Source organism: Sus scrofa, chromosome 13 (assembly GCF_054392235.1).
Source record: "Sus scrofa isolate SSC_HxYL_T2T_F1_AM1 chromosome 13, Sscrofa_HxYL_maternal_Yorkshire_Landrace_v2.0, whole genome shotgun sequence".
Taxonomy (NCBI): Eukaryota; Metazoa; Chordata; class Mammalia; order Artiodactyla; family Suidae; genus Sus; species Sus scrofa.
In genome coordinates this window covers 16836681-16849710 of record NC_139395.1, presented here as the reverse complement: position 1 = coordinate 16849710, position 13030 = coordinate 16836681, and the positions used below count along the sequence as shown (strand labels likewise).

The window sequence follows — 13030 nt, the reverse complement described above, 5'->3', positions numbered from 1 at the left end:
TTCCACAGCTCCACCTTACTTAAGTAAGCAATAATTTCAGCTTGTTGTTTTCAGATATTGAATGATGATATGTATCATCTTTAAGAAAACACGATTTTTCCCAGGGATGTGGAACCACCTCAATTCTTGCACCTAACTGGCCCTCCCCTAGCCTCCCACCCTTGCTCTTTGTCCTGCTGCTTTCCAGTTCATCCTTACACAGAGTGATCTTTCTGATACACACTGGGCTAAGTCACTGATCTGCTCACAGGTTAGTTTCTAAACTCCCAAGTTTCACATAGCTCCTGCTCATGAGTCCAACCTCATTTATTGCCTTGCTATTCTAAAATTCTTTCATCCTTGCAGCACCACTCCACCCACCAAGAACATGCCAGCCCACAACTTCCCCTGGGTGCATCTCACTTGTCTGTCACATGTCAGCCTTTGTGTGGCATTCCTGACCCAGCACCCAGCACTGTCCGCATGTGTTCCTCCAACTCCTGCATCTTTTGTTTCTTCTGATGGTAGCACTTAACACATATTTGCCATTTCCTTATCTGTACATGTCACAAGATTATGAGCTCATTGAGCAATCTTGGGCTCTTTTTTATCACTGGATCCCCACCAAATCTAGAGCATTACTAGGAACACAGTTTTTTCCTAGGAATATGGGGGCTGTTTTCTTCTTATCTCCCATGCCTTTTGGAGGTAGATGCTGAGATGGATGTTTGGGATGCCAGATGTTTACTGGGGATGCACGGCTGTGAAAGAAAGGGGGGAAGAAGAATAGGCAGAAGAAGATGGTGATTCTCAATTACCTTCAGTGATCACTTTCATGCTGCACCATCCTAGCTTTTGCATTTGATGGGACCTGAGCATAAAAGATCATCCTTCGGTTATGGGATGTTTCACATGGGACTTTGGGGAGATGACCCTGTGCACAAGTTTACTAACACTTGTGCCGTGAAATTTTAGTATTTGGGTTATGATATTATTAAAACAATTTGTAGTAGAAAAAAGTGCTGGATTTAAGGATAAAAGGGATCCAGGTACCACCTCTACTGCAGAGTAATTGCATATTCTGAGGCAAGTTATTAACCTATGAATTTCATTTCCTTTTCTTAATTCTTTTCCATCATGGTTTATTACCAGATATCGAATACAGTTTCCAGGACTATACAGGAGGACCTTATAGTTTATCCATCATATATATACTAGTTGGCATCTGCTATTCCCAAATTCCCAATCCATCCCTCCTCCACCCTCATTTGGATTCCATTTCTGTACCTAAAGTCAGAATAATTCCTCATAAGGTAGTCATGAATATTAACCATTATTGTATGTTAAACACATTTTTAAATGATAATTCGCAACACTAATGTAAAGTTGTAGCATTAATAGTAACAGGACTACTACTAATAGGACAGTGGTACCATTACCTTGGCATGGTTGAACCTTCCAGTATGGAGATATTGAAGGGATTTCTAGCCTTTGTAATGACATTTGAATGAGCACATTTAATTTAGTCAAACTTCTTTCCCAAAAAAGCTTTCATTGTCTTTTCAAATGAGTCATGTAAATAAAGGTTAAAACAATGTGTATTATCCTTCTACTCCTGCTATTTTTCTTTCTCTTTGAGGGCCAGTCATGATTCTCTCATCTGTTAGTTTATCTCAGTTTTGCTACTAATGTGAGGATTTAGTAAAGCAATTTACTAAATATTTGAGCAAAGAGAAAACTTAGAATGATTCATGAGGACAATTATTTATTTATTTATGTTTCCATTGCAGGCTGTAGCATTTCAGAAGCTGACGTGATTTTCTTTTGTGATGGCTCTGACATGGTTTCTGATTCAGACTTTGTTACCATGACAACCTTCTTGTCCGACTTAATTGATAATTTTGACATTGAGTCTCAAAGGATAAAAATTGGGATGGCCCAGTTTGGAAGCCGCTACCAGGAAATTATTGAATTACAAAACTCTCTGAATAAAACGCAGTGGAAGTCTCAAATTCAAACGACCACCAAGAGCAAAGGGCTTCCACGAATGGACTTGGCCCTTAAGAAAGTAAAGTTTATGTTTGAGCAGTCTGTTGGTGGAAGAAGAAACGCTGGTGTCCCTCAGACTTTGATGGTTATCACATCTGCGGATCCCCGGCATGACGTGGCTGAGGCAGTGAAAACCCTGAGAGAAAGTGGCATTTGTATTATGGTCTTGGGCCTAGGAAATGTCCACAAGGAACGGCTCCTGCCGATAACGGGAAATTCTGAAAAAATTATCACTTTTCAAGACTTTGATAAATTAAAGAATGTGGATGTGAAGAAAAGAATGGTCCGTGAAATCTGCCAGAGTTGCAGCAAAACCAGTAAGTATCCTCTTGCTCTTTCTGTGTATTTATTCAGTTGCAGCATCCCATTTGTCTGTGTCCCCAAGTGTCTTGTGGGCTACCTTGAGCAGAACGTGGTTTAGAATGCGGTATAGTAAGAATAGACGTCTCTGTTGCCAGGAAGTCTGGGATCGATCAGCTCTCTTAGAGACAAGGGAAATGGCGGGGAGGCTGGAGGAGGCCCTGGGTCCTGTCCCGTGGTCAGCCCTGGCCCTCACTGCAATCCAGTGTTGATGCTCTTCTTAGCACCTGGAACTCAGCTTCCTGTTTCTACCCTCTCTACTTCTGTAAGTGGTAGAGCAAGGCCTTGAATCCCACAGGAAATAAGTAAACACGTGATGATTGGACCTTTCCTTTTTTAACTCAGCTAAACCATCTTGTAAGGGACTCAGTGTGCATGTGTGTGTGTCCATCTGTATAAGTTTTCTTCTTTGAATGATGGCATTCGTAGAGTCATACTATCATAATGAATTGAATTGTCCTTAGGGATTACTGCATTTCCAGAGATCACAAATGCCAATGGCTGTAAAGGCCAGGTGGGTCATGGAAGTGCATCAAATGGGCAGGGAGTCAAGAAAATGGGTGCAGAGCCATGGCCCGTTTGATGGGGATGTCACTCTTTAGCTCTAGCTGAGAGTCTCAGTGTGGTGACTCAGGTTGTACATATTTAAGGTAGAGAAGGCAGAGGATTAGGAAGCAGCAGTGAAAGATAACCTTGTGTGGAGTTTGCTCAACAGGCAGAAATTCCCCAGAGTGCTTCTTATAATGGAAGCCCTTTTACAAAATGCATTGGTTTTTCCAAGCTCTCCTCTGGGCTGCTCAACTGGGGGCAGATGACAGTGGTGGAAAGAACCTGGGACTGGAATCTGAAAGCTAGGATTCCTATTTTGATTCAGCAGCAGCAACCCCCATGTATTGCCCTTTCCTTGTGTGGAAAACAAGCAACTGGGGAGGGTCAGAGGGTGACCAAGTGGTGAGTTGCAGCTGAATTGGGTTTGTCCTGTCTGGTATTGACAGCTTTAATAAACTGGAGGTTTTGCATTGAAAGGTAGATTTCAGGTTTCTCTTAGGAAAATCAAAGTGACCCCACTGGGTCCCCTTTCCCACATGGCAACTCTTAGCTGGAGCTGAATGGTGAACAGATGGGTCGTTGTCAGTTCGTTATCTGACTCCCTGCCCACTCAACTCACTGATGTTACCCTCCTGGCCTTCCCAGCCATTGGAGTTTGTGGCCTCAGGATTAAATAAACTCTAATGGAGTTCCTGTGGTGGTGCAGCAGAAACAAGTCTGACTAGGTACCATGAGGTTGTGGGTTTGATCCCTGGCCTTGCTCAGTGTGCTAAGGTCCTGGCTTTGCCGTGAGCTGTAGTGTAGGTCACAGATGTGCCTGGGATTCTGCATTGCTGTGGTTCTGGCATAGGTGGGCAGCTGTAGCTCCGATTGGACCCCTAGCCTGGAAACCTCTATATGCTGTGGGTGTGGACCTAAGCAGAAAAAAAAATTTAAATTAAAAAAATAAACTCTAAGGACAACTTAAATATTTATTATGTTACAATTTTATGATTCATAATGTCATCATTAAAAGAAGAAAATATGCATGCATGTGCAGACACACACAGAAAGAGAGAGAGAAAGAGAAAGCCAGCCACCAAGAATTAGACTAATCCATGATTAGACTTCAGATAGCTACTGAAACTGGTAATATTTAGGAAACACAGGTGCTACCCATTGACCAAGCAGCCAGGCTTCCTTCTTAGATATTTTGGATGCTGGAGACCTCTACCCTTGGCCATGGCTACTTTCTTTTCCCTGCCGCATCTGCCCTTCCTTGCTCCCATCTGCTCACAATTTGGCCTGGCTTTCTTTGGTCTCCAGACTGCTTCCTGGACATTGTGGTCGGCTTCGACATTTCCACTCACCGGCAGGGGCAGCTGTTGTTCCACGGCCACCCCCGGCTGGAATCATATCTCCCAGGCATCTTAGAGGACATCACCTCCATCAGGGGCGTGAGCTGTGGGGCAGGAGCAGAGGTGCAGGTGAGCGTGGCCTTCAAAGTGAACAGTGACCAGAATTTCACCACCAAGTTCCACATCTACAAGAAAACAGTATTTGACAGGCTACTGGAACTCACCGTCAATGGAGCAACTCACCTGAATGCACAGTTCCTGCAGTCCATGTGGGCCACGTTTAACGACACATCTGCATCCCGAGGACAGGTATCCATGTCACAGTGCAGCCCCCCTCTCCTCGCTCTATCATTTGCTTCTCCCCACCCCCCACCCCCCGCCATTACAGATTTCATTTTCATGTCATCCCACTCTATGCTTTCCTCTTTCTCTAGGTGCTACTCATCTTTTCAGATGGCCTTGGGGGTGAAAGCAAAGCAATGCTTGAAGATCAATCGGACAGGCTCAGAAAAGCAGGTAAATTTGAAATTGAAAATGTACATGATGAAGCAAGGAATGTACAGAACAACTCTCTACTGACTCAGGTGCTCTGGCCACTTGTAGTAGATGCTGCTGGGGCCCAACCCCCCTTGACTAGCTGCACACTCATCCACTAAATGCTGCAGATGCTACAGCCAAGTGCTCACACATGTGACCTTCTACAGACACAGTTGGCTGACCCCAACTGTGACCTGATGCTTGGAGGGTTTGGGGGCTACACCACGTCCTGCCTGGAGGGTGGTGGGAGGGCCAATCAATGCTGAGGGATGCATAAGCCTCAAGTGGGTCAACTCTGGTACAACTTACCCTCCAAGGTCCCTCCGGAATCGGCCCAAAAGGAGGACTTTACTGAGATACATCCTTGTTCACAACCTCCCTTTCCCTTTCCTGCTTCCCTCTCTCTGTCCCTAAGCCACATACACAGATTCTTCTCTCAGATTCTGCTTCTAGAGAACCTAAGACATTTCCAGTTTTCCATAGGAAAGATTGCAATGTGGATTTTGATAAGCATGTCTCTCTCTAATCCCCCATCCATGTCTTAGTTTCAGATGATCTGGGAGCTAAACACACAAGAGAAGAATAATATGCAGAAAGGAGATTAATACACAGCAGATTGTCAGGTGGGACCTGTTGGAGGCTTCCTTACTGTAGCCCTCATGGCTTCCGGGGAGCTTCCGTGGCAACACACCAGGGGCCAGAAATATCCTGGTTATGTCTCCCTCCCTTCTCAGATCCCTTGGACACCTTCTCACTGTGCTTGGAATATCAAATTCCTTCTTATGGCCCATGACACTCTGTAAGCTCTGGCCCCACTCCCCACCCAGCTATACCTCACTGCTCACACTCAGGGTTCCAGCCTCAAACCTTTCCCATTCTCCTGCCAGCATCCACAGCCTCACCCTTCCAGCCCTTGCATGTACTCTTTCCTTTTGCCTAGAACTATCCCCGCTCTTAGCTCTCCCCAAGATCTTCTTTTAAAATGGATTTCATGGAGTTCCTTGGTGGCTCAGTGAGTTAAAGATCTGGCTGTGGCTTAGGTGTGGTCCCTGGTCCAGGAGCTTTCCCATGCCAAGGGTGCAGCTAAAAAAAAAGAAAAAGAAATAGGACATCCTCCAATTAATGAGTATGGCAAAACAATAGAGGCATAGTTAAATAATATAATAAGATGTTATTTAACAAAAAGGGAGCTCCCATTTTGGCTCAGCAGAGAAGAACCCGACTAGTATCCATGAGGACCCTGGTTTGACCCCTGGCCTCGATCAGTGGGTTAAGGATCTGGTGTTGCCATGAGCAGTGGTGTAGGTCATAGACACAGCTTGGATATGGCATTGCTGTGGCTGTGGTATAGGCTGGCAGCTGTAACTCTGATCTGACCCCTAGCCTGGAAACTTCCATATGCTGTGGGTGAGGCCCTAAAAAATAAATAAATAAATAAATAGATAAATAAATAAATAAATTTCATTTTTTCAGTGGCATTAGGTTTGCAGCAAAACTGAGCAAAAGATAGAGAAATTTCTCATGTACCTCCTACCCCCACAAAACACAACCCCCTCCACTCTCAACATTCCCCCCTTCCTAGTGGTACATTTATTACAACTGAAGAATCTTCACTGACACATCCTCCAAAGTCCATAGGTAACAAGAAGGTTCACTCTTGGTGTTGTATTTTCTATAGGTTTTGACAAATGTATAATGATATGTGGCCACCATGGTAATATCATACAGAGTATTTTCTCTGCCCTAAAATGTCCTCTGTGCCCTACCTGTTTATCTTTCCCTTCCCACCAACTCCTGGGAACCACTAATTTGTTACTGTCTCCATAGTTTTATCTTCTATAGAACGTCATATAGTTGGAATCATACAGTGGGTAGCCTTTTCAGAGTGACTTCTTCCACTTAGTAATATGCATTTAAGTTTCATGTCTTTTCATAACTTGATTGCTCATTTTTTTTCAGTCCTCTAAATAATTTCTTATTGTCTGGATGTGCCATGGTATATTTACCCACTCATCTATTGAAGCATATCTTGGTTGTCTCCAGGTTTTAGCAATAATGAATAAAGCTGCACGTGCAGGTTTTGTGTGGACCCAAGTTCTTCTCACTATCTCCCACATCTGGTTCTTGACCTTGACCAATTTCCATTCGTTCTTTAGGATCAGCCTAGACATCAGTTCCTCACAGACACCTTCAGTGACCCTCCAAAATGGAGTTAGAAGCTTCTCCTGCTGACTCTCACAGCACCCTGACCCACCCTCTCAGAGCACCATCTGACTCTGTCCACCTCTCCCATAGACCATACCTCTGAGGAGGGAAGGGGCATGCCTCTCCTATTCCCACTGTATCCCTGGTACAATTATTAGTACCTAATAGGCTCCTTGTAAGCAACTATTTGTTTAATGAAAGGATGGATAGAGTAAATAGACCAGTGTATAAATTAATAAGTGAGTCAATGAGTAAGTGAATAAACAAATTCCTGGTTATGGCCAGGACTTTAGCTGAGATGGGTATCACCCTGGGATTTCCCCAGGCTCCCAGGGTGTTTGGCCATGGAGATAACTTGAGAACAATTTACAAATTTTGTATTTAATTTACATTAGGAAAAATTCATAGTTCATAGCAGCACTGTTTACAGTAGCCCAAGACATGGAAGCAACCTAAATGTTCATCAACAGATGAAAGAATAAAGAAGATGTGGTACATATATGCAAGGGAATATTACTGAGCCATAACAAAGAATGAAATAATGCCATTTGCAGCAACATGAATGGACCTAGAGATTGTCATACTAAGTAAAGTAAGTCAGAAAGAGAAATATAAATATCATATGATATCACTTATATGTGGTATCTAAAAAATGATGTAAATGAACTTATAAAACAGAAGTAGACTCACAGACATAGAAAACAAACTTATGATTGCCAGAGGGGATGGGGGGGCAGATAAATTAGGAGTTTGAGATTAACCTATACAGAATAACTATGTATAAAATAGATAACCAACATGAACTACTATATAGAATAGGAAACTATATTTAATATCTTATAATAACTTATAATGGAAAAGAATCTGAAAAAGAAAAAAATATATATATAAGTACATATCTTCATATTTCCTTGCCTCTTCTGTGTCCTTTCCTAGGGGTTGTGAGTGGGAGCCCCTTCCATCTGGTTCCTATGTTCTTCTCTTTCTGAAAATATCTATTATTTCTTAGTGCAATTTCATGCTGGTTTGAAATGATACAATGGGAAGGAAGGCCGAAACTAGATGATAGATAGATAGATAGATAGATAGATAGATAGATAGATAGATAGATATAGATGTAGATAGAGGTGAATCACTTTTCTGTGCCTGTGAAAGTAACATGACATTGTAAATTAACCATGCATCAATAAAAAATGGTTTAAAAATAAAAGTAACTAACCACCGTGTTAAAAAAATTTCAGAAGAACTCGAATGAAGATGAATAATATGCTTTCTTAAACAATGCTTTCAAATGCCCAAGAATTGCATTCAAATTGGTGGCAAGGTATTAAACAGTTTTCTGCTAGTGTTTTTCTGTAAGATTAGTAAATAGCTTCTCTTGAAGAATTTTTCTTAGTCGACTTCATGCCAAAATCAGGAACCTGTGCCTCGTGTGTGTACTGAAGATGCAGGCAAAGCTGCTACTGGGTTCTTCAATGTCAAGAAAATTTTCACATATCTGGCCCCCGCCCCCTGTACCCTTGATTCTTCAGATCATGTTCACTGAGTGGAAATAGGATGGTCTTTCCTTCCTTTTTATCCTTTTATAATCCCTTGGGTTTTATATTGGTCGTTTTTACTGTCTAGGGCTTGATGCTCTGCTGGTGGTGTCCTTAAATGCACCCATTCATAATGAGTTTTCCAGCTTTGAATTTGGAAAAGGATTCGACTACAGGACTCCATTGACCATTGGGACCAGAGAACTGGGCAAAATGCTATCACAGTATCTGGTGAGTTGCTGGACAAAAAACCCCATTTATTCAAAATGCCACAGGGAAAAAATTGGAATCTTTCCAAAAATTGCTTTGTTTGCCTACATTCAGGATATGGTTTTTAGCATATGAAAAAGTGTGAAAGACCCCACACCCTTTCATCCTTTGTTACTCACTGAATGAATGTATAGGGAACTAAAAAACAAACCAAGTTCTCATCAAACCAAAAGCCCCCAACAGTTTATGGTATAGAAATCCCAGAAAACAGGAACCTGTGAACTAGGAACCAACTTTTTGTGCACACTTGACCGTGGCCATCTGTGTGGTCAGTGCCCCTTCTATAAATAGAGGTTATTTCCTCAAGGAAGAGGTTATTTTCTCAAGAAGGTATGTTGCTAACCTGGAGCCCTCTGTTCAAAGTTGGGTCCAAAAGCAGTCCTCATTTGCTGTGGCCCCTCACCCAGTGGGAGAAGACAGGCTGTAGGTGGTGAATTATGATTCTGAATACAGATCTTACATGATGAAATTCCTTGTCATGGTTGCTCATTCAAGTTTGCTTTTTTTCTCCAGGGTAACATTGCAGAAAGGACTTGCTGCTGTACATTTTGCAAGTGTTCAGGGACTCCAGGCCCTCCAGGGATCCGAGGACCACAAGCATTGAAGGTATCATTCACTTGTGACACCATTTTACCCAATGGGATTTGATTGGTGTAGTTGGAGCTGATATTGAGGAGCTGGGTTTGCAGCCTTTGCTTGTTGTAATTACTTTGGGACATTAGTGTGAATTCTGTGGTATATGAGCCAGATCAGAAGGGCTTAGGAGTTTTTTTGGTGTTTTATTTTGTTTTGTTTTCCTTTTTGGTCATGCCCCTGGCATGCAGAAGTTCCCAGGCTAGCAATCTAATCCATGCCACGGCAGTGACCCAAACCACTGCAGTTTCAATGCTTAACCTGCTGCACCACAAGAGAACTCCAGGGCTCATTTTTTAAAAAATATTTTATTGAATAGTTGATTTACAATGTCGTATTAGTTTCTGCTGTACAGCAAAGTGATTCAGTTATATGTATATATACACATATTTTTCATATTCTTTTCCATTATGGTTTATCACAGGATATTGAATATAGTTCCCTGTGCTATGTAGTGGGACCTTGTTGTTTATCCATTCTGTATATAATAGTTTGCATCTGCTAATCCCAAACTCCCAATCCTTCCCTCTCCCATCCCTTGGCAACTGTAAGTCTTCTCTTTATGTCTATGAATCTATTTCTATTTTCATAGATAGGTTCATTTGTGCCATATTTTTTTCTTCCACATATAGGCGATATCATATGGTATTTGTCTTTCTCTTTCTGACTTGACTTACCTCACTTACTATGATAATCTCTAGTTCCATCTCTGTCGCTGCAAATGGCTTATTTCATTATTTCTATGGCTGAGTAATATTCCATTGTATGCATACCATGTCTTCTTTATCCATTCATCTGTCCATGGACATTTAGGTTGCCTCCATGTCTTTATTATTATAAATAGTGCTTCAAGGAACATTGGGGTGCCCAGGAATGGGATTGCTAGATCATACGGAAGCTCTACCTTTAGTTTTTTGAGGAAACTCTTTCCTTTTCTCCATAGTGGCTACACTAGTTTACATTCCCTCCAAGAGTATTGGAAGGTTCCTTTTTCTCCATATTCTCCCCAGCATTTGTTATGTGTAGCCTTTTTTAATGTTGGAGAAGTGCTCACTTTTGATGCTACTGTTAAGAATGACTCCCATTTCTGTTATGTATCCTTGGTTGTGTTGCTCCTTGCCTTTGCAATTTATGCTTTTGTACCCACTTTAGACCGTTTGAATGGTGGCAAGAGATGTTAGAAATGGGGATGGGGGAGTTGTACTTCATCAGCAATGAAATGTGACTGAACTGCAAAAAGAGCATCGCGTTGCAGAGTAACAGCTCTTTGAGAATGCATTATAAAAGATCAATTACATAGCAATAGCATAGGTAAATGTATCATGGTATTTTAATTCAATAGAATATGCTAAGGTAATGAAAATGAATGAACTACAGCTTTACGTGATAACAGGGATCAATTTTACAAACACAGTAATGGCCCCCAAAAAAGCAAAACGTGGGAGAATACGTATGGCATGATTTCATTTATAAAAAGTTTGAAAATAGACAAAACTAAACTACAGTGTCTTGGGATGAATAATTAAGTAGTGAAATATTTTAAAAGGGCAGGAAGTATTATCATAAAAGTAAGAGTGTGTTCCCAGGGGAGATGTTGGAGTGTTTTGTGGTCAGGGAAGCTGCTTTGTCTGAGTACCAGTGATGTCCTATTTCTTGGCCTGGGAGGTAGCTACACAGATGTAAAAATTATATTTTATTTTAATTTTATAGTTTATATTTTATTTTACCTTTATATTTTATTTACTTTTATTCACCTTTTCAAATGCAGTTTAGATCTCCCAATGAAAAGGAGTCTGGTTTGTTTTATTTTAAGAGCTCAAATACAAGTCTTGCTCCTGAGTCCTGCATTGTCCATCCTTAGGGAAGGATAATTGATCTTAGACAGCTTACTGAGTTTTTTAAAATTTATTTTTAAAATTAATTAATTTATTTTTGGTTGAAATATAGTTGATTTATAGCGTCGTGTCTGTTTCATAAGTATAGAAAAGTGATTCAATTATACATACGTGTGTGTGTGTGTGTGTGTGTGTGTGTGTGTGTGTATTCTTTTTCAGATTCTTTTCCCTTATAGGTTATTATGAAATACTGAGTATAAGTTCCCTGTGCCATCCAGTAAGCCCTTGTTGGTTACCTACTTTATACATAGTACATAGTAGTGTACATGTGTGATGTAACTGTCCATGTATAGCCATATATAGTAGTGTCCATGCGTCAATACCAAACTCCTAATTTATCCCTCCCCCTGACTTTTTACTGAGTTGTGATGTTTTGATTGGCACAATTCCTCTCTTATTACATTGCTCTGTACTAGAATTCTGTTCCAAGAGCACAACCCCCCAATAGCAGACAGCAAGCCCCTTGTTAGAGGGTAAGGAAAGCAAACTTCAAATGAAATTCTTGCCACAAATTAACCATAAGGCAGTTAAACCACAGAGAGATGATCACCATTTAAATATAAGCAACATTGCTGAGAGAAGGGCATATTCTTTTTTGAGCTCTCATAAACAGCAGAAAATAAGATGATCCCTTTGGAAATGTCAGAATTTTCTTGCTGAAAGTGATTTGGTGGCCACTGCTATCCTCTGTGCAAATCCCCCATGTATAGGGCTGGCTCTGAAATCCCGAGCTGAGCTGCACAGTGGTTCCAACATCAACCTTTGGTGGGGGGAAGGAAGGTGGGGAATGGGAGGGCCACCTCTGCAGAAGGATTCCAAACTGAGAGCAAGGACAAAAGCTAGCCCCAGAGGTCATCCATGTCTCCTCAGACTCACAGCCACACAATCAGGTTGGAGGGAGAGACTTGCCTGAAATGCCTAATGATGTCACATGTTTGAATTGATGGAAGATGACTAAAATGGACTTTTCTCTCTTTCCCCCTAGGGTTTTCAAGGTCTGAAAGGCAGCAGAGGGCACAGGGGAGAGGATGGAGACCCTGTAAGTTTTGGGGGCCCACACCCCACCGCACTTACACATTCCCTTTTTCATAAAAAGCTTCATCTTCCAGAAGGAAATAATTAGGATGGGCTTTGTATATTTTTTGAAGTCTGGGGTAGGGGGAAATGCATTGCTTTTCTTTTTTCCCTTTCCCATGCCTGGATCATGAGGCACTTGCTAAACCAACTTGGGGGGAAGCAAGGAGTAGGCTCACCTACCTTTGCCTGGAACAAGACGTGCAACTTCTTGACCCACGATTTCCATATCTGTAAACACTTATAAATTCCTCTAAGACAGTATTTTACCTGCCCTGTGCCTGCAGAGGAATCATGGAGCCCACCAATCCAGCCAGGGAGGGTTTTTAGTGTGTTCCCCACTGCCTGGCTGTGAGCCCATGACCGACAGTCCAGCCAGTGGGGAAATTTAGTTTCTCTTAGCAACCTGTAGTCATGGGCAAGGCCTTCTGCTTTTACTGGGAATAATCTGAATAAAGAGAGTAAAGCAGGCAAAAGGAATGTCACCTCTCCCCTCACCTACCAGGAAAGAAAGAATGAAGTTCATTGCCAAAGGAGTATTTATCCATGCAACAAAACTTTAGCACCTTCTCTGCACCCAGATCTGAGCTGGGCACCAGGGACA

General features: G+C 41.8%; 1 protein-coding gene across 1 annotated transcript in view; it reads left to right on the top strand.

The window, feature by feature from the left end:
• Window positions 1-13030, top strand: part of COL6A5 (collagen type VI alpha 5 chain) — a 127626-nt gene that overhangs the window by 58098 nt on the left and 56498 nt on the right. Inside the window, 6 exon segments of the mRNA XM_005669263.4 lie at window positions 1770-2345; window positions 4243-4583; window positions 4709-4790; window positions 8643-8785; window positions 9338-9430; window positions 12338-12391. Of these exon segments, the coding sequence (XP_005669320.3) occupies window positions 1770-2345; window positions 4243-4583; window positions 4709-4790; window positions 8643-8785; window positions 9338-9430; window positions 12338-12391 (1289 nt within the window).